The following is a 20,863-nucleotide window of genomic DNA, read 5'->3' as shown; positions in this document are numbered from 1 at the left end:
TTATCAAAGCGTCCATCGACTCGTCGAGTGCCACTTGCTTTGATCAGGCGCTGGAATGGGGATGAGGATGGGGGTGAGAGCGAGGTTGGGACTTGGAATATAGGCTCGGTTGGGACGCCTCAATAGTTGTCTCGCCTTAGTAGGTCAGTGTCGGTGAGCAAGCTCACCTAAACAGGCCACCAGAGGAAAACAGACTTGTCACTCGCAGCGACCCGATTAGCGGCTTGCAGTATCACGATTTACGAATCACCCCTCATCAGCTCCAAACAATCTGAGATACCCTGTAGCCTGGTAGAGGCGCAACCCTGTTGGCAGTCCCCTGAGTCAGCCAGCCAGCCAGACTCCTTGAGTGGTCGCTGCAAAGACCCGGCGGCTGTCCGACCGCAACCGCACCTCTGACTCTGAAAAGGATGACGATGACGATGCTGATGCGGAGCCGATGTCCATCAAGGCAAAGCATCGAGAAGTGAACCGGATTTGAGTTCAATAATATTCGATCAAGCGAATTTGTTGGAGTCGATCAGCACTGCAGTTGCCGGCTAGAAGCGCAGCTGCAAGCGTGCAACGTGCGGCGGCGGCCGTGCCAGCCACCGCGAGTCGTGGCCGAGTCTTACGCATTTTGACTCCTTGTCTTTGTTGCTCCACACTAGACTCCTTTGGCCCCTCATCGAGTCGCCTAGGAGTCTTCCTTGTCCTGACGTCGGACTTGTTTCTCTCTCTGGACTCTGAGACTGGGAAAGTTGGGGAGTCGGGGAGTTGGGGATCCATTATCCATGCAACATCGCATTCGCGACACCTGGCTCTGAAGATGAGACGGACAAGTCCGAACAAGCACGGAGCCTGGTCGCCAACATGATCTGTACTCCGTTGCTTGCACCCCGGGTTTTGGTATGGGAATGTCCCCAGTGACTACCTTACTCTCCATATGCCGTGAATCGTTGTACTTCTCTGTTCCAGCGAAACCATGTGGCTTTCCGAAACTTTGATGCGCTAGGGTCATTCTAAGTTCTAGGATTCCAATCAGGAAGCCTGGAAGCCTGGAGGCGTCCAACTTCCAAGTTCGCGTGGGACCGGCCAGTGGGATAGCCCATTACTCCGTTCAGTCTAGAGTCGCAGTCGGGAATCAGAATCCAGACGGATCGATGGCCCAAGCACTAGGAATCTTGATTCCTGAATCCTGGATTCTGAGCCACTGTTTGACCATTCTTTGGTGACGGCTCCACCGTTTCCCAAGGGACAATCAGAATCTTATGTCTTTTTTATTGCATATTGTGCGGGTCTTGGAATGATTTGATCGTCTGCCGATGCAAGCGAAAAGAAATATCGACCGAGGTGCAGCTGATTCGTGATATGGACCGAGCCATGCAGGTGTAGACGGAGTACACCTGTCCTACCAGGACCGCCATCCCTGTCCGATATCCCATGCATCATGCGAGCCTCAGAATCGGGGCATCGCGATGTGAAGAAAGTTCTACTCAGAATACCCTTGAATAGCCGATGCGAATTGTATTTTGTCTGAGACTTGCTCTTGTCTTAAGGTGTCACAATGTCCCTGGCTGAAAATCTGGGATGCTGATTTGACTCGAGGAATTAGGGAACGAGGGTGGTCCCACTTGATCTGCCATGCCGTGGCCAATGTAGTAGGATCGCGCTGGATTATCGTTGTATATTATGATCATTTGCCCGTTGCTCGTCCAAGGTTGACGGTAAACCTTGTTTGAATAGAGCCGGATCCTGGGTTCATATGGAATCATCTCGTCAATGCGATGGAGCCGCTACCCGAAGTTATACAGAGTAACGTGCCGTGGAATCAGTCTTCGGAGTACGTACTCTGTACATGGAATGAGGACCCCATGGGTATAATGCAGGAGAGAATATGTACAAAGTATACTGCAGCGGAAGTCTGCAATGTTGCATTGGAAGACTTGATTCGTTAAATTACAGTGGAAGAAAGTGCCGTGCTGCACCCCATACGAAAGGCGATGGAGCCGAAGTTGGGGTCATGCGGTTCTCCTTCTGGTAGATGGAGATGCGCCTGCATCTTGGCCCTTGCTAGCTGCTTCAAATTTTTGCCACTCGATACTATCGCGCTTTCTCCGCGTGCGAGTGGCTCAATTTAAGGCCACCGTACATCGGAGCTCCACGACGAAGGAGTCTCCTCCGTTTACTTTAGGCCTTGGGCACGCCTCTAAAAGGCAGCAATATGCCCCGTAGCGTAAACGCTAATTGGCACGAGGTTGAAAATACGGTGAACAAGTGTTCGGGCAATATGGGCAATATTATACGAGAGCGACTACGACTATTGTCTTAGAGCTTATTGTTGAAGAGTAAGGCCTGGTCTCATCAGGCAAATCATCTATCGGAAGCTGGATGGTGTACCTGTGGCATTCTGCGCCACAATGTCCGAGCTCCAGATCAAACACAGTAGGAGATTGTGTGATCAGTCAGGGATCCTGACAATAACGCAATGCAGTGCAATGCTACCTGATCACGGCGGTCCTGAGTCTCCAGCTGCGACAGAGCGACAAGAGCGACAATAGCCTGATAAACGAGAGGACCGGGCGGCGGCTTGGAATGGGTCAGAACGATCCAAGGAATCGCTCATTTCTTCTGTTGTCCTTTTGCAGTATCGTGATGAGCTGTTGATTGTGGATTTTTGGACAGAGCGAGTGCATGCAGGTGGCCCATGAGTCAATGGTCGTTATGGCATACATTATTGTGCCTAGGTATGCAGATGTCCTGCAACAGGACCAACCTAGCGCTCCGAAACCGACAGTAGTACTGTACTCCTGCGTCCAATAAAAAGACCGCGTCTTATTATGTGACTTCATCGGCGGCTACTCCGTTGTAGGCTGAAAGCGCGGACGAACTCAAGAATGCGCATGCCGTGTCGTGTCACATCGCCCTGCCCAAATCCAGGGAGGCAGCGACCATCGAGAGCGAGTCGCCGGTATTCTAGGTCGCTAGGGCTCAGGGGTCAACAAGGCCTTGAGAGGGGGAGCAATCAGCGACTGAGTGACCAGTGATCATCTACCACATGTGATTATTGCTTGTCATAAGCGCTTTAGCCTTCCCCGACAGAGGCGGCAAAACCTAACAGATCAATCTCTCGTTGAAATTCCGATGATCCATCGAAGGAACCCAAATTAGGGACTGACATGCCGCTAAAGTAAGCCAAATCGTTTAGCGTCATATTCCCTTTCTTCCTTTTACCAGGATAATTTTTACGGGCTGGATTTTTCCCTTTTTACCTGACGCTTGGGCCTGAACTGTACACTTGAATGTAAGTTTGATAAGCATCATATCCCGAGACCCGTCGATGAAGTCTGGATGGTGGACAGAAAGGCGGATGCAAACGGCATAATGGGGCGATGGAAAGGATCCGAGCATCTCCATTCCCCCTTTCTCTGTGTAGGGTGTGTGGAACATCCGGCAACTGCAGCTGAGTGAGCGTTGCTGCTATGTTTGGGCCGATGCGACCATGATTCTCCTTAACAAGGCTAATTTTTGTCTCTTAACAAAACAAGGATCATCAACGCCCGGCTGTGTCTGAGTTGTTAGGAATCCTTAGTTTTGTCTGAAGGTCGCGCCTCTTGGAGCGCTTCTGGACCCCGAAGCTGCGCTGGAACTAGTCGGCTGGAACTTGGCGGGCTGGTTGTGGCTGCGGTGACTGACGTCTGTGGAAACTGACCGTCTCCGAGGTTCCAGCCGCACAGGTCACTTTGCAGAAGCAGCGAATAAAATAATAGATCCCGTTGGCCAACTTTGGTGGCTGCATGCATGTTAAGGCTGTGCTTGAGGTAAGGATGGAGCTCATCCTCATTTGTGGGCTGTGATCCTTCCTTGTTGGCCTCTCCCTTTGCCCACTTAGGGAGATAACTATGGTGACGGCTTGCAATACTTTGCCGTGCGCGGAGGTTGCATTGGATGATCAGCGTTGTAAAATTCCATCTCAGATCCATCGCAGGACTCAAAGGAGTCGGAGTGGAAAAGCGGCCCCAGCCGCGGCGTGTCGACTCATGACCAAGGCGAGCTGACGAGTGCAGCGCAAGGGCACTAAACCTCTTGACGGTTGTTTACGAGCACAGCCGGGACCGGGTTATGACCGTTTGTGAAGGGTGCCAGACATGTTGCAGAAGTCGCAGCCATGAAGTGACCCACCTCTTGTTGGCCCTTCCACCCATTTTGCAGGAATTTTGACTCGCCCCTGACCTTCTGGAATTTTGTTCTTTCTGTTCTTGGTGGAACCGAGCCCCGCAATTGGCTTTCCCGGCGGTTCGCCTGTAATAATTTCCGCCACCTGATTTGTGGGAGGCAGCCAAGCGATGATCTCAAGAGTCATGACCCAAGGTCAATTGTCCGATAGGCGGCTGCTTAGTGTCGATTCCATCGTGCTATCGTTGCACGGGGTCTTGAGCTTTGCCTTTTCCTGGCCGCTCTGGAGGGTCTTGGAAGCTACGCTTAGGCTAAGGCGAGGTTGAAGAGACGCAAGTCTTCGTTAGGGGTCTCAGACTGAGTAGTGTCTCCTTTCGACAATGTCTGATCGCGCAGTTCTGTTCTTACTGTATCAGGCATTTGATATTCCTTTTGGCTGCGCGATCCGTTGCTAAGGAGTAGCCAGGCACAGGATGCCTAATACGGAGTAATCCGTCACAGTTACCCAATTCGCAGTTCACGACGCGCTCCATCGTCGGCCTATCTGTAGCTTCTCCCGTGCATGCACATTTTTATTGCACATCAGTCATCCGCAGAAAAGGAAATTTCTGGTGCTCCAACAGAGTACGGCGCAGTCTCGGCAAGACGGTGTACAAAGCATATCTGCCGCCTCTCCGCGGCACCGCTGGGCTCGTCACAGGTACTCCGCAGTGGCACGTTTAATATAGATACTCTACCAATCCGATGACGATGTGGCCGAATCGAGCAACAAAAGGTTTCCGTGGGAGGCGCTTGCGCGTTCCACTTGGCATGAGCTGGTCTTGGTTGGGAAACAACGATGTCCACAGTGCAAGGCCAACTCGGTAGAGCGGCGGTCGTCCTCGTAGCCGAATCTTCCGTCGATTGATCCTTCACCCTTCACCGGTACAAAAGCTTCGAGCGGAAAGGGTGTATTGTTATTCGCCCCAGTGTGCGGCTGGCGCCATGGAGTCAGGCGAGTAAAAATTGGTGGTACGAAGGGCGCTAACGGTGGTTCCCAAGTGTCCGATCGTGTCGTTGGCTGGATTTGGTATCAGATGTGGGTAGCCCCGTTTATCGAAGAATGATCACATCATTTGGATCGCTGTCTCGGCCATTTCCGGTTAGACTAGTGACTATCCCGCATGGTTTAGATTAAGTTGCGAACAGACTCTGGAGGAAATCGCCCGTCAGGACGCTGACGGTACGGCGTACGGTGTACGGTCGGGAAGAGGAAGTCGGGAGGAGTGTGAGCTCACCTGTACACTGTCGTCCCTTTCGTGAGCCACGCAGTCAATAGCACAATGTCGAAAATGCGTCTGATCATTCTCCAGGCCTCAGCCAAGAGTTAAGAGTAATCGGTAGTCCTTGCGTAACGGCGATTAACGGGATAGAAACGGTGAACTTGTGGAGACTCAGCCAGACTCAGGAATCCTTGGGTTATTGACCAGGGACAAGGGATAAGGGAGGACTGCGATGGATGGAGTACGTAATGCTGAATGGATGGCACGGAAGAAACCTTGACCAGAACCTGCAAAGTGGAAGGATCTAGGCTGGTCAGATGGTGAGAGGAACACTGAGCGTGGTGGTAGTGGGAATTCAAGGCTGTGGGTGGGTGGGATAGGAATAGGAAACCTGACAAACTTTGCCTAATTAGGCATCTGTTTGATTTTAACCTTAGATGGATTCTGATGGATTCTGACATGGATCCCTGGCTCCGGCTTCATCTGGACTGCCGGGCTTTGCTGGACTACAACGTTGTCTAAATTATCACACATCCAGTCCTTCCTTCGCTCCTTCCTTCCCAAGTTGTGCCAGCGCCTTGCTTAATTCACCTGGGCACTGGCAGCCAGGGCCCCGCCCAGCATGTGCAGGCCGCCCGCGCTAGTATGACGACGGGGATCGTGGAGTCTGGCAGGCTTTACTGTGCAGATCAGACCTTCGATGTTCCAGTTCCACCCGCAGTGTCCCGAATTGATCTTTTTTTTTTTTGCCATTTATTTCTGCCGATGATCTGACCCAAGAGTCATACTTAACCAACCAGGGACTGAGCTCCGTACAACTGAATGGTCCCCCTGTGTCAGTCTCAACCCCAGGCCGAGCTAGAGCTCCTGTGCATATGCCGCAGTGGGCATCCATGGCTCCGCTCCGTGTTTGATATACATACATACATATCCCCCCTCCTTCCGTTCCTACCGTTCCTAGTTCTTACCGTTGCGACGCCTTCCAGGACTCTACTACTATGTTATAACCGACACTCCGCCAACAACACTTCTCAACACTCCAACTCCACTCCAGCTCAACACTGCCACATCTTTACTACGTCTCCTATGACCTACTATCCTCAACCTGAAGCCTTTGCGGGCTCGCAATGGCCACTGAACAACCAGTCAACGGCCCTTCAGCAATTCCTCTATGCTTTCCCTAAGCCTAGACTGAGCGGCCGAATCAGCAAGCCTCGCAGCGCTGGAAACAGTCCTTCTGCGAGCAGGAGGAGGACCACCACCGTGCACAGCTCGCCCATGTACCGGCCCCCGACTCAGGAGCAGCAGATCGATATGAACGCTGCTCTCCTGGCGGCGATTAACAGAAGACGGGCTCGTCCCATGAGTTGGCACCCCGTGCTAAACCAGCCGGAATATGGGACACCAGCGCAGTTCTATCCAACGACCAGTTTGGACTCGTACAATCTCCCGGTCACGCAGGTGACCCAACCGTCTCAAACCATGACGGGCGCCTTTGATGAGACTATGTTGCAACCTTTTCCCGCTGCCGATGTCTCCAACATGCAACAGGACCTTGCTTTCCCTCAACTGCCGCAGGAGCCTTACTTGCATATGAACCAACCTCAAGTTGACGGGACGTTTTGGGACGGATCTGAAATGGGCGTACCCTCGTTTGCGCAGCCTTTGAATGACTGGCCTCTGGACATGACATCTATCAACCAGGATCTCCCATCAATGGGGGCTCCAGCCTCTAACTATGGAAGTGTGTCATCGCCCGGGCCGGCCACGCCCGACTTCCTGCCGATCCAGAAGTTCGGCGATGATGCAGAATCAGTTCCCGTGCTGGAGAAGCCGGAGCCGGGGGATGAACTGGTTGGAATGGGCCTCTACAGCGAACCCGATACATCTACCGACGGATTGGTGTACGGTATGAATGGCAAGGGGCTGAAGTTGGAAGAGACGTTCACACCTTTTGCTGAAAAGGATGACGAAGAGGAAGAAGAGGAAGACCAGCAAGAGCCAGATTCTGAATCTGATAATCAACAGCAGTCGGCGCAAGCAAATAAGCAAGCTGAAAGCATGGTCAACAAGACATTTTTCTTCGAATCCGACAATGGTTCTGAGCAGCCTACCATGGCCCGACCATCCTTCAATTTTCCCACCACATCATGCATGAATTACGGATACGGATGGATTTGATTTCTTTTGATCGCATGGCACGGAGTTTTTTCGGGATAGCGTTTGCATAGCATAGCATATGGGTTAAGGACACTGAGCGAGGCGTCATCATGATATGTACTCATAGGAGTCTAAAGAACGAGAAATGAACATCAATAACAATCAATCCAGCCACTCCGTAGGATTGACGCAACAACGAGACGAATTACATAAACTAAGAAACCTCAGCAAGTCAATACCTGAAACGCGCTAGCGACGAATGCTCGGGACGGAAGAACAATCATCCGCACATATAAAAAATCCAGCAAGCGCCCTTATAGATCAGGAGTTTGAACCATATACTCAAGGGAACGTATAATAATTAAGATGGCAAAAGTGATTTTCACCCCATGGAAGAGGCACTCGGACCTCCTCGCCGTGCGAAAACAGTTCTACCCTCCCCCGGAATATGATGGGCCGGATCTGCGCTCGCAGGCATGCGCAACAGTATGTTCACTGACTTCTTTCCCCTATGCTTCAATTTATTGGGACCGAGAGATGGAAATCAGTCTTCGAGTGAGTGAACGTAAGCTTATTACTTCCAGGTATCCGCGTGGAAACTCCGCGGCAACCTCCCACATCCTGTTGAAGCAACAGCCCTCCTAACAGACGCAATTCTGCACGACGATGCGTCCAAGAACTCGCTCTATTGCGATTCGGGCGACGTACGCAGCGGCGTTTTGTCGGTAAGTGCCTCCTCCCTGGCAGTCAGTGGTAAGTGCTAAAGCGGTTCGCAGATTCGTGACCGGCTTAGTGGACAGCAAACTCGGGGCGCGGCGAAGCATGTTCTCGCGCGCTCTAGAGCTTGGCCTGCCCGCGTCATTTGTGGAATTGCGACATGAGGCGACGCATCGCGAGTTGCCGAGTTTGACGGTTCTGCGCGGCGCCACGGGGAGGTCGTTGGAGTGGTTGTGGGGATTTTATTGGGAGAGTCTTTCTTCTGGGCCTTTGTCGGGTGCTAGAGTTGGGGCGGGCTCTGCAGTTGACGGGTTGCTTAGGGGGTTGTTGCAGCAGGCAGGAGCTTTTCTGGGGAGCGGCAATGCCATCAATGATGGGCGGAGTGGAGATGGAGGCGCGGATGGACCACCAAAAAAGAAGAGGAAAGTTCAGCGCGAGCTGGCAGGCGTTGCGGCGAGAGCTGTGGGGATCTTGAAAGAGCATCGGGGGGGAGAAGCCGGTGAACAAGGGACTGCCTCCAAGCCAGGCTGGGTTCTCGCGCGGATTATGCTGAGGGAAGGGTTCCTTGTGCCATTGGAGCAACGGTAATAATAGCCCTGTCCAGTTTTTCCCTTCGATTCTATTATCAGACGCTGACATCAATGCATAGACTCAACGACACTCAGTCACTAACCACGTCAATAAGCAAATGGGACCCGTTCCTGCAAATGGTCGCAGAAGGAGATTCCTCGTTTCTCGTCACATTGGCAGAGGCAATGGTTGATGAACTCGCATTCCCAGCGTCAAGTTTAAAATCAGATCCCAAATCAGATCCAACCCTCAAAGGCATCTACACGTGGCTGGACCATATCCTGCACTCGCCGCAGTGGGAGTCGCACCGTCGGTTAATCTCGCTTTCTTATATACGGGCTATCTGTGAAAACAGTTCGAGCAGGAACCACTGGATGACAACGCTGAAAGAAAGGATTGTGCAGGTTGAAAACGGAAAGAAGAAAGGGAAGGGGAAAGGGAAGAGGGAAAGCAACGCGGGCGATTTGCCTGTGGTTGCTCCCGCAGGCGAGGCATCTACTGCAGGTGATTCTTCTGGTTTGCTGAATATAAATCAGGAGGATATAGAGACATTAAGAAGGTTTGGGTGGGAACCGGCTGAGACGTCTGGGTGGGATAGTCGGGCGTTGGGGGTGGTTGGTTAGATAACTACAGCAATTCTTATTTTTAGTCAGTCAACATATTATCCTTCATACTCAGTGTCCTGTTATATTTCATTTATTTTTTCATCATTTTATGGTACAGTCATTGTTGATGGATGCCGGTCTCCAGCAAGGTACTGTGACCTTTTACATTAATTAGTAGTACGGACCGCTCATTTTGAAGGATAACGCTCCAGGTATAGCTCTCGCAAATTTTGAAAGTAGATTGGGAGATTTTCAAACTACTAGAAGGCGAAGGTGTGACTTGTCAAGTCTGAATGGGAAAGGGTATATAGACTGACGATAGCATAGATATGTTGGCAGACGTACAGCACAGCCTAACCAAGATGAAGAATAGAACTAAATAACGTTTAAGTTCCATCAAAAGTATCATAAACCGCACAACAATAATGCAGAAGTATCTTACAAGACCAAGAAAATTACCACGGCAGTACCAACGCGCCTCCCAAGGCCATAGCTACCATCCAGATCCCAACCACCGAGCCAACACCCTCCCACACAGAATTCCCGTTCCTCCCGATCAGGCTGTTGGCAGCATTGGTCGCCGTCTCGCTAGCCTCAGCCTCAGCCTTGGCTTTGGCCGCCGCCGTCTCCTTTGCCGCATTCTCAAGATCACTCTCATGATACAAGAGAGTGACAACCGGCATTATATACATCGCCGTCATCGACTCCTTTTCCTCGCCGTCTAGGTTTGTCGTGTACGTGCGGACAGTTGTCTCAGTTGCAGTGGGGACATCGTAGGTGCCGACGCGGGTGATCACATCAGTCTCGCTTCCCTCGTCGTCGCTGTATGTGTATGTCATCGTGTATGTGGTTGTCGTCTCGCTGTACTCGTAGTTGAACCCTGTTACTACATGGCAGCCTGTTGTCGCGGTGTAGCTAGACACAATCGAGTAGCAGGCGCCGTTGGAATCGACGGTCATGAAGCTGCATAACGTTAGCCCAGATACTCATTCAGTTCGGTTGTAGGGACGTACTCAGGACAACACAGCGCCATCGTCTGTTTCGGCTCAAGCATGCTCTTCATGACGGATGCCGGGTCCAAGTTGTATTCATCGTAGTAGTAATCATAGTAGTCATCGCCGTACGGCGTCGGAGTGGCAGCCCGAGTTCTGCTCGACCTTGTGGCCGTCGGGGCCAGAACTCCCGATGAGGTCAGGACGCTGCTTGCGTCGCGTCCGGCCATGCCGACCGTCTTCCAACCCTTGGGACAGTAGAGACCGGGCGAGTAGTAGACGCCATAGTCAACCCAGATGATGTCGTCGTCCGGGACAGCGGTGGTGGATGTTGGCTCTGGTGTCATGGTGGGGATGCAGTCGAAATAGTCGACGGTAGACGTGCATTGGACACCGTACGCGGCGTAGACATTGACGCCAGTGAAAAAATTATCCACGTAGCCGATCGAGACCTGATTCGAGGCCGTGCAGGCTGGCGCTGGCGTGAAGGTGGTCGTGATAGGGCCCAGGTTGGTGAAGCTGTACCAACCTGCAGAGACGGAGGTGTTCATGCCAGTCATCTTGAGGACCGAGGTGCTTCCCTGAAAATACTAAAGGAATCTCGCTGAAATCTCGCTCTATGCTCCAGAGCCCCCTGGTACACTGGGCCAGGCACTCGCACTTATAGCCATTTTAGATGGCACCAGACCTCTGCGCCATTCTGGCAGGACTAGTCCATACGACGGTCGAGACAATCTCGCTTAGAGACCTTGGCAGGGACCAGATCCCTAGGAGGCAAGTCCGTCGGCCCACTTAACAGCTGTTCGAGAGCCTCAAAGGGTCTAGCTGGCCGTAGTACACTGTAGTAGCCTAGGGCTGTCGTCTGTTGGGCTGGAATTGGTTACATCTCCTTGGCTTAGCGCCTTGTTTTGAGTCGAGCGTTGTTGCTGTGTCTGTGCCTGGTTCTCAACGGTCTTCGGGAAATCCCCGAATTCTCACAAGGTCTGACTTGCAATTAGCATTTGAGCCCCTGAATCATCCGGTATACCCGACTGCCGGACCCTTGCTCAAGTTTTAGTAATGATTCAACACGGGTATCAAGATTATCGTACGATTTGCAGTGTTTGGGCGATTGACCGGGTGGTCCCGAGATCGACGTTGATCCTTATGAGCCTCCTCGTTTCTTTCAGTATAATGGCCGTCTAAGAAAAAACTCGAATATGGAGAATATAGCAGACAAGATGGCTATTTGTCTGGGACAGCCATCCTGGGGCGTGCTGGCGCCACTTTCCTGGTAAGTGTGTTGTTTGGAGGGTTTTCTCTTAGTGGGTGTTGCCACAGCGGGTTCGCCTAGTCTACCTAGATATCGTTCGACTTTAGAGATGAAAGGAGATTCTGGTCGCTTCTATTACTCATACTCACTTGACAAGAAATCTTTCATGATGCTTAATAGCATACATTAATTCTCTATTCATGATTTTATACCGTATGTGTTCCAGAATCAGTTCAGAGTACGTATCCTGTAGGGAGCTGAGTCGATAGCCTTTATACGGTCTAGTCTGTGGAGAACGTGATACCGAGTTCTTCCCCTCTCACTTCCTTTACTCTTCATATTATTCCCTTAACAGGCTTGCTGGGAACTTATCATGCTCTCTGGCCCTCAGTCTTAGTGAAGCAGCGGTAGGTGCAGGCACGACTCGTTGCGTTTTCTAGAACGAAATACCGACTAACACTCCACTACGCTTGAGACAGAACAGGATTAGTTGCAACTGAACCGGTACCAAGCTTGGATTCAATCCCTCAACTGGCCCATTAACACCGTTGAGCCATCACCGCTGAAAATGACACTGATGCTGATGCCACTCATCCTCTTGCCGACAAAGGTAGCCCGAAGCCAAAGCTCACTGTGAAGGGACGAGACATCAACTTGAAACAGCAAACTTTCAGTTGTAGCAGAGGCAATAGCAGAGGCAGGGCGTATCCACGTCGGCATCTGGTACTCTGTCATACTCGCAAACGAGCACGGGTCGCGGGGTTTCTCAAATATGCAGGCTATGAGTGGTACGTCTTGTTTGCCAACATTAACCCCTTCTCCTCACTGTGTTATTTACTAACTTGGCTTTTTAAGACCAGACTCAACATCTCCATCGACCGTTCGGCGCTGAGATCCCTTATACCAAGTAGTCAGATTCTGGTCTGGTTCTACGTTTGATCGATACGGCGGGAACTGACGCGGCGCAGCTTCCCAGAGCTACGTCGCGCGAGGATGCCGCTATGTCGTTAGGGATCTGCCGGAACCGGCTACCAATACTTGAACGAGGAGTTGGCCGAGTTGTTTGAGGGGTTCGACGTAAGCAAAATCGAGCCACGCTACCAAGGACAATCTGGCGCAAATGCTCCCTACTACTCCTATGTACTTTGCTAGTGCGTCCATTGGCAAAGGCCCGCCATTGACGCTCCGGATGATGCTGTCTACCGCGGGGTTGTTGATTCCGACGAAGGCCAGCACTAACTGAATGGTCCGGGTGGTTATAGTAATGCACATATCGAAGGCTTAGGTACGGTGTTCCTTGCTGAGTTCATTGGGAACCAAGCAGACCGCTTAGTACAGTCGGGCGGCCGCATGAGTCCAGAGTAAGCGACAACTCATCATCAGTTGAATTTGTTCGGGCGGTCGTTGCAGAGCCGGCTTCACAGACATAGACAGACTCATTTTATCATAGACTCTGGCTTGCAATGTTTGACCTATGATAGCCTGTGTTGTTTACTATACGGTCTGACTAGAGGCTGACTGGTACTGTTGCATCCGGGCAGTGCCATTTGACAGGAGACCGGCAGGCTTTACCGGTGATTTCTACCACAAGCATAGGACGCCTAGCGGGCCCTAGAGGACCAACAACTAAGGTTCAAAGAAAGGTCATGTCATGTCATTGTCAGCATTATTCGTCTATCATGATCATTAGTATCGTACATCTACTCGCTGGCAAAATACAAGGAACAACTTTTGGCTAATGTGCAAGTCCGACCCAAACGGAGTTGAATTCAGATTCGAATTCAAATACATCCAACTCACTCCTGGCCAATCTCCTTTCCCTCCCTCAAGTCTTCCAAAATTTCCTTCAATTGCTTCAACGGCGCAGGCTTGGTGAGAAACAAATCAACCCCGCTAACTGTCGCCTCATGCTGCGTTGACGCGGAAAGCACAGCCGTGAGCGCAATGATTGTAGCACGCTTGCGATCCTGGTTCTGCTCGCAGTTACTCCGGCAGCGGCGCTCAAACTTGCGCATCTCGCGCGTGGCAGTGAGTCCGTCCATCACGGGCATGGAAACGTCCATGATCACAACATCGAACTGCGTGTCCTTGAACCTCTCGAGAGCTTCGAGGCCGTTCGTGGCGGTTTCGTAAGTGAACCCTGCGGTTTTAACGCACATTTCGATCACTTTCAGGTTTACTTGGTTGTCTTCCACAAGAAGAATTCGGTGTCTGGCGGGGTTATCGTTGGCGCATGATGCTCCGTTCACTGCTCCCGCTGTTGCGCCGGCTATTTTTCCGTCAGTAGCAGGCCCCGTTTTGATATCCGTCTCTCCATCGACCATTGTCTCAGTAACCGTCTTCTTGTTCGGACTATCGCCATCCACAACAGGCGAAGACTGCTTGCGCTTCTCCGGCATGGGCATAAGATCCGAATCTTCAGCGCGATCGAGTGCAGTGGTAGAGGCAGCCAGGCAGTGCTCGAACGCCGTCGCCAGTGTTTTCGGGCTCACCCTAGGCTTATCAGCTGCGTTCTTTTTTCCTTTCTCTTGTGTTGAAGGACCAAACTTACGGCTGCGTCAGGAAGATTACCTCGTCCATGCTCTCGCCAATCGTTCTCCAGCTGCTCGCCCGCTCACTGAGCACAATAAGCGGGTACATTGGCTGGATTTCACCGGACCCTTGTTCTTTCGGCATGCTTGACCCCTTGTGGTAGTAGGTTTTATACTCGTGCTCCGTGACGATTGCAAAGTCCGCCTCCCCGCGGTCATATTCTTCCAGAGTGAGGACCCGCAAGCCAAACCAGCCCGTCGTCATGCGGCCGAGGCTGATGAGCATGTTGTTGAAGACCCTAGTATCCATACCTAGATTGCCCAGCTTTGAGCTCTGCGTGAATAGGGAAATTGTCTTGCCTTGTAATTTCTCTTTCAGTGAGTCATAGAGGGGCGCTGCAGGCGCTGGATCTTCTGGTGGGTTGATTGGGAGGACGACGTCGACGTCTGTTCCCTTCCCAAGCTCGCTGGCAAAATCAATTGTCCCGTTTAGGGATTTGACGATCTGGTGGACGAGATGTAGTCCCACGCCCAGGCCAGGCGAAGTTGTGTCTTCCTGGTGGAAAGCAGTGTAGAGGTGGTTGGCAATGAAGTCCTTGGACATGCCCCGTCCTGAATCACTAAAGGTCATTCTTATTGCCGGATCGGCGTTCTGTCCGTCGCGCTTTAATGTGTCGTTCCTCATAAAGAGTCGGATGTAGCCGGTCTGAGTGTACTTGAGGGCGTTCCCGAAAAGGTTCATGACAACACGCCTCCAGGCGCCAGCATACACGCTGTAACGCCAGCTATCATTCCATTCAATATCCACGATCGTAATAAGCCTGGAGTTGGCATTGCCATATGGTCCTCGTCGTCCACCACTGCCGCCATCAACTCCGCGGCGCTGGTACTCAACACCTGCGAGGATGCCTTCCACCACCTCCTGCACCAAAACGCCTAGATCCTCATCTTGCAGCGACCCAGGCACGGCGGGCCGCGCTTCAGAGAGAGCTTTTTGCCCGAGATTTTCCAATTGCTTGGGTTGGCTAAGGGTGTTGATTTTGGCGTAATCGAGGAGATGGTTCAATGTATCTAGCAGGGTCCGGCCGCAGCTGTATACAGTCTCAATTAGTGAATGTTGAGCGTAGCCGCTCACCATCTCCTGCAGGAGCTCTACGGTCCCTAAGAGCCCATGCAGTGGTGACCGCAATTCATGCGAGATGGAGGAGATAAAGTCCCCTTTTGCGCGATCCGCTGCCTCCAGATCTAATCGGGATACCTCAGCCATGACGGTGTTGCTGAAGGCAGCCAGGTACGTCAGGTCTTTTGGCTCCGATAGCACCCGGCCGGGGTCATTGGCCCACACCAGATTGATTGTGAAGTACCTGCCGCGCTGAAAGTCCCAGATAGGATAGATGGCTACGCACCGAGCGTCTGGCAGGACTTTCATGAGCTGCTGGATGTCTGAAGTCTCCTGCTTGACGTTGATTACGTCCGGGTCGCTGGTCGGCGCACCCCGGCCGCCTTCCCCGGGGTGTTGCATCTCATCGGCCAAGCCCTCGTAGCTAAGGGATATGGACCCATCCTCTTCAATGTGAAAGATTTTCCCCCGCGGGTATTGGTCAATGAGATGACTGATGAACGATCCGGAGAGGGAGACATAGTGGCTGTCGCTGAGGTTGATGCCTAATTCGGATGTGGATGTGGTGTAGTGGCCTAGGACGAGGCTATGTGCATCCTCGTCGTCTTCTGATGCGGGCGAATTCAATCGGGAGTCATCTTTTGTTGCAGAGGGAATGTCCTCATCGCTGCCACCATGTCGTTCCTGATGCTCAACATTGTACGCGTCCCGTCTCTTGCCATGATTAGATCCAACGGCTTTACGACGGGCGTACACGCTAGCGTCGATAAACATGACGCCCTCGACATCCAGCGCCTGGTAGAGCATAGATGCGGCGCGGTTGACCACTGATCGAACATTTGTTGGAGCGAGAGTGTCCTGCAGGTGACTGGTGGTTGGCGACAGTTTCGGCCGCTTCTTCAGCGCCTGTACGTCTTGGGTCCCAATCCCCGAGTCTCTCCGCTCATTGTCGTCGTTAATAAACTTCTGGACAGGCGACTCGTGCTTGGATTTTTCGTCTCGCGGTGGTCTACTCGCCTTCTTCCCTTGTTCATTACCCTTCTCACCGCTGCTATATTCAGAAACCTGCATTTGCTCCAGTTTCCTGTTGATTCGGCCCATCTGGTCTCGCTGTCGTGAGTTTGAGTTCTCTCCGCTGTCGAACCACTCGTTTAGGTGCGATTTGCCTTTGACGAACAGTCCAAGAGCGCGGACCATCTTTTCTTCTCGGTACTCTTCCCGCATTGCGCGTTGTGAAAGTAGATGATCCATCACTGTAGCCGCGAGCTCCGAGAGGAAACGCTCCTGCTCACCAGAAATACCATCACGCGGCTTATTGTCCAGAACCGCCACAGCTCCGATGATATAGTCGTCCGGCGACTGGATGGGCACGGAAACATAGAACCTATTGTGCGGATGACCCGTTACGCACGAGTGGTCGCAGAACCGTTCGTCCTTGGTGAGATCATTAACGACAAAAAAATCACTCTCATCGTCAATAAACGACTTCATCGCGTGGTAGCACATGGGGATCCGCTGCCGCGGAAACTGGCCCACACCCAGCCATAAGCCATCAGCCTGATCGCGGCCACTCTCGCCGCGCAGACAACATCTCGGTGTGGCCTCTGCAATGACATACTGCTGCTTTCTGTCAAACAAGGAGATCATCGCACGCTGGGCATTCATGCGAACTGCAGCCAACTGGGCAAAGACGGTGAGGACATTGTCACGCGAGGCATTGGGGTTGTTGCCGACAGACTCCTGGGCATACTTCTCGGAGACTGAGAAGCCCCAGTAGGGTAGATATCTATGCAGTTATAGTTAGGCCTTGCCGGAAATATTGCAGGGAGTGGGAGGCTACAGATGTGTTTCCCGCTCACGGGCGCCTTCGTGGTTGTACGCGTACTTCCGCGGTCCGTCGCGGCTTTTTTCCGAAGTTGTGGAGTTTGTTGGAGAGTCCATGTATGTATGTACAGAGTCATCCCATCTGTTAAGACGTGGAACCAGCGCCGGCTCCTGGTCGCGCGTTGACTATATAGAGGCGGCGGACTTGACATCATCTTCCCTCTGACGTGGGCCACCAGGCTCCTGCTAAACGGGTCGTGCCAGTCACTCAGATGCATGGGAATGTTCCAGACTAACTTCTGCCAGCGAGCTTGGATCAGTTGGACTTTGAGTGTGGCCGACCACCCACAGAGCGGTACCTGAATGGGTGACGTCAAGAGCTTAGTCACGTGAATATGTGACGTAGGACTTCAAGCTTCCTGACAACAAGTATATTAGTCAGAACTTAGCTCTCCAAGGGGGTTAGCCTTTTTTGGCTGAGTGGGAGGTTCGATACTTTCTTTTATGTCGGTCACGTGCAATCTATACATATGACAATGGTCTTGGGTTGAATCCCGAGTTGTGTCCAGCACTTACAGGAAGCTGCTCAATGTTCGGTGATGGGATATGGTCTTAAAGCCAGTTATCTGCTCGTAGGGTGTTTGACAAATTAATTGTACGAGCTGAAAGGGGTTCGAATCACTCCTTAATTTATATGTTTCCAGCAAGTACTAATCCTATATAACCTCCTCAAATCCTTGGAGCGTCATCATAGCATCGATCTACCGACAATCGTACATCTATAACATCACCAGAATGCCAGCTTGCTGTCCTTACTATTTTATGATTGGATAAGCGAGATCCAGTGGCTCACACCTAGCTTTATGGGTGAAACGGCAAGACAAGAAGATTTATTGATTCAGTTATGGATCAGCACTCTCGATATCAAAACCACGGTTATAAGAGCATATAATAAACGTAGTCGTAGAGTACGTCAATATGCATGTAGAGTAATATCGGGAAATCATTGGCATAATGTCGATGTTATGTAGTATGTTCATTCTTCGAAATAACATTCTACTCCTTTATGGTGCACAAGCTGCTTGAACACGCTGACGGATAAGCCACGATCATCTGCTAGACAGATGAGCGCCCTGAATCTTAGATCATTGACTCTTAGATCATCGACTCTTAGCTATTCCTGCCAAGTAAAACTCTCTCCAGAACCTAGCTCAGGCCGACGCATCGGAAGTGTTGAAAAGGACCTCAATCCACTGGATATCGAGATACGCTGCAGATTCAATGTCTGGCGTACCAGACCATGAGCCCCCATCACCCCACTGCGATAACCGAGTTAGCAAGGCATCTCACAACAGGTTCTGAATTACAACTCACAAGGTTCACAATGAAAGAGCTCGGAGCGTCCGGGATCCCGTACGTCTTGGTCTCGACGAGTTCCCCATTGGCATAAAACGCACTCAGCTCAGGCGTCCAATCAAGCCGGTGATCAACCCAGTCAGTCCAAACGGCACCGTTCGGCAAGACGGCGTCCGTCGACGCGCCAGGGATCTCGTTCCCATCGCTGTCCAGACCAGGCTGATTCGTGTAGCGGATGTGATTCGTCGGGTCGCGGGTCAGGATCTCAATATCGCTCTCAGTCTTGTCGTCGAGGTAAGTGAAGATTCCGGCGCAGGCGCCGGCGGCCCCGCGAACGCGCGCGCGGACTGTGATAGAGGCGTGGAAGATGTTTTGCAGCTTGCTGTCGATCTCGGCAGTGGAGACAAAGTCCGCGTTGCGGTAGGAGCGCAGAGTGAGGTGCGTTGAACTGCTGGAGCCGTCATGCTCTGGGGTCATGTCAGTATACGTGGCTCCAAAGATATAAGACGGTTGAGCTGACCAATATAGACATTCGCATTGCTATACTGTTTTCTCAACGGCGTATCTTCACTCGCTGGTGAGCCCCATGTCTGGATACCGAAGTCATTGACAAAGCCATCGGACGTCAGATACCCAGACTGCACAGGTGCAGCGGCAGACTCATCGTCATTGGTGACGTTAGCAGGCTCTCCAGTGTAGAGGGTTCCAGTCTCATCTAGGGAGCGGAAATCATGGTAGATGCGGTTCGTGTATGTGGCAGCCGTGACGCCATCCGTCGAATAACAGCCACACTCAGTGTTCTGAGCGGCCGCCATTCCGGCGAGGATGATCGAGATTTTGAGGAGAGAAGACATGTTGGCGGGCTTGATTTCCGAGAAGACATTGGCGGCCAGTCTGGCGCCTATTTAACCTCAGCCGCATGGCTACAAAGCGGTTGGTTCCGTTTGGGGCCCTATGAGCCAGGGTCTAGTAGGGCGGCTAATGTCCGCTCCTCCTGAGTAGTGCAATATTATTCAGATACGAACTGGCCAATGGACGCCAGGATCTTCACTGATCCAGGGCACTAGGGGGTGGCTGGACCGTCACGAACAGCTCTGGCCTTTGGCTTCTCACTCTGGCCCCCAAACGCTCAGCCCCGGACCCACAAGGGACTGGTTAGAAAATGATGAAGATAAAATTGGACGGTAGCTATACCTACGTGGCATTAGTTTCTACTCCAGCAGCTTGGCGCCCCTAGATGGCTAGACCCTGTGGGTTTCTCATTCTCAACAGCTAAACAAACAGGGGCTTCGTTTCATAACCCATATCCGACGTCTTGCCCGCGTTCGCCATGATATCAAGGCCCAGCAGGTTGCGAAAAGTCGGACTGAACGAGTCTCTCGTCTCCTTCGAGAATACCGCTGTCCAGTTGACCTGCTGTCTTAGAAATGGCGCGCTGTAAAATGCAAATAGAAGCGCGCGATCCTGGTCCTTCGTGATGTTGGCGCCGGACGTGTGCCAAACGCGTGCGTCCATGGCGATGATGGAGCCTGCTTTAGCGACAAATGGTTTGAGCATTTCCACAGCATTCGATGGTACCTCGTTCTTTCGTTTCCACCTATGGCTACCGGGGATATAGAGCGTTGCCCCGTTCTCGAAGTAGACATCAGACAAACACCAGATGATGTTTACGGCCCAGGGTGCCCCCCAAGGCTCAGGGACGACAAGGGACTGATCCGAATGGAGGGCCATGGATCCTGAGCCCGGCTTTGCGATGTTCGCGGTGAAGTTCGATACGAGGATGTCATCGCCGAGGACCATTTTAACGATCTCTAGAGCCGCCGGGTGTTGAATCAGCTCGCGGAAGGCCGCGTCAAGTTCCAGAAGGTAAAACACGCGGACGTTTGAGCTGTTGGGGTCTATAGCTGGCATGAAGAGGTCGACCCCACGCCGCTGATTTTCATCAGCTGCTGCCCAGAGTCGCTCATAGATGTTCTTGATGGCAGGCCGGTCAAGGATATTGGGAACCACGGCGAAGCCGTTTTCCTCGAGGCTTGCTTTGGCGGCTGCTACTATCTCTGCCGGAGGGCTTTGCATAGGAATGGCCATCGCGCTGGCGTTGAGTTCTTTGAAATGGAAAGTTCAAAGAAGGAGGAGACAAGCAAGGTTGCATTTTTACCCCTGCTTTCCCGTCTCCCCCTCTCCAAGCATTGGCATCATGCCAATCCCACGACTGACTGGTCAGTCGTGCAGGGGTTGGTATCTTTCGCGAATAGGCGTAAGACGGACCTGCACGCCGCGACCGTCCGCGAGTTCTAGGGTTAAATCTAAGAGATGGAG

At 52.0% G+C, this 20,863-nt stretch overlaps 7 protein-coding genes across 7 annotated transcripts, besides 1 other annotated feature; 3 read left to right on the top strand and 4 right to left on the bottom strand.

Moving 5' to 3' along the window:
* Positions 1 to 20,863: part of a sequence feature (contig 1.113 1..316066(1)) that runs on past both edges of the window.
* On the top strand, positions 6,018 to 7,598 carry ANIA_06823 (uncharacterized protein; the record flags this gene model as incomplete). The annotated part of the gene is made up of 1 exon (XM_659335.2): positions 6,018 to 7,598. The coding sequence occupies exon 1, from the start codon at positions 6,240 to 6,242 to the stop codon at positions 7,596 to 7,598; it is 1,359 nt and encodes a 452-aa protein (XP_664427.2). The 5' UTR covers positions 6,018 to 6,239.
* On the top strand, positions 7,944 to 9,487 carry ANIA_06822 (rRNA-processing protein LAS1; the record flags this gene model as incomplete). Its single annotated transcript, XM_659334.1, has 4 exons — positions 7,944 to 8,063; positions 8,162 to 8,302; positions 8,628 to 8,878; positions 8,944 to 9,487. The coding sequence occupies 4 exons, from the start codon at positions 7,944 to 7,946 to the stop codon at positions 9,485 to 9,487; spliced, it is 1,056 nt and encodes a 351-aa protein (XP_664426.1).
* ANIA_10859 (uncharacterized protein) lies at positions 9,873 to 10,310 on the top strand. Its single transcript, XM_050611122.1, has one exon. The coding sequence runs from the start codon at positions 9,895 to 9,897 to the stop codon at positions 10,192 to 10,194; it is 300 nt and encodes a 99-aa protein (XP_050467177.1). The 5' UTR covers positions 9,873 to 9,894; the 3' UTR covers positions 10,195 to 10,310.
* Positions 9,873 to 11,066, bottom strand: ANIA_06821 (uncharacterized protein). Its single transcript, XM_659333.2, has 2 exons — positions 10,483 to 11,066; positions 9,873 to 10,432 (listed from the first exon to the last, which is right to left on the bottom strand). The coding sequence occupies exons 1-2, from the start codon at positions 11,019 to 11,021 to the stop codon at positions 9,925 to 9,927; spliced, it is 1,047 nt and encodes a 348-aa protein (XP_664425.2). The 5' UTR covers positions 11,022 to 11,066; the 3' UTR covers positions 9,873 to 9,924.
* ANIA_06820 (protein hk-8-3) lies at positions 13,349 to 17,305 on the bottom strand (the record flags this gene model as incomplete). The annotated part of the gene is made up of 3 exons (XM_659332.2): positions 13,349 to 14,206; positions 14,265 to 17,124; positions 17,224 to 17,305. The coding sequence occupies 3 exons, from the start codon at positions 17,303 to 17,305 to the stop codon at positions 13,510 to 13,512; spliced, it is 3,639 nt and encodes a 1,212-aa protein (XP_664424.1). The 3' UTR covers positions 13,349 to 13,509.
* Positions 18,400 to 19,398, bottom strand: ANIA_06819 (glycoside hydrolase family 16 protein; the record flags this gene model as incomplete). Its single annotated transcript, XM_659331.1, has 3 exons — positions 18,400 to 18,507; positions 18,563 to 19,011; positions 19,065 to 19,398. The coding sequence occupies 3 exons, from the start codon at positions 19,396 to 19,398 to the stop codon at positions 18,400 to 18,402; spliced, it is 891 nt and encodes a 296-aa protein (XP_664423.1).
* fmaF (Fe(2+)/2-oxoglutarate-dependent oxygenase fmaF) lies at positions 19,817 to 20,632 on the bottom strand (the record flags this gene model as incomplete). Its single annotated transcript, XM_659330.1, has 1 exon — positions 19,817 to 20,632. One exon carries the CDS (start codon positions 20,630 to 20,632, stop codon positions 19,817 to 19,819), a length of 816 nt encoding a protein of 271 aa, XP_664422.1.

The sequence above is a fragment of the Aspergillus nidulans genome, chromosome I, assembly GCF_000011425.1.
Source record: "Aspergillus nidulans FGSC A4 chromosome I".
Taxonomy (NCBI): Eukaryota; Fungi; Ascomycota; class Eurotiomycetes; order Eurotiales; family Aspergillaceae; genus Aspergillus; species Aspergillus nidulans.
This window is presented reverse-complemented; position numbering and strand designations above follow the sequence as displayed.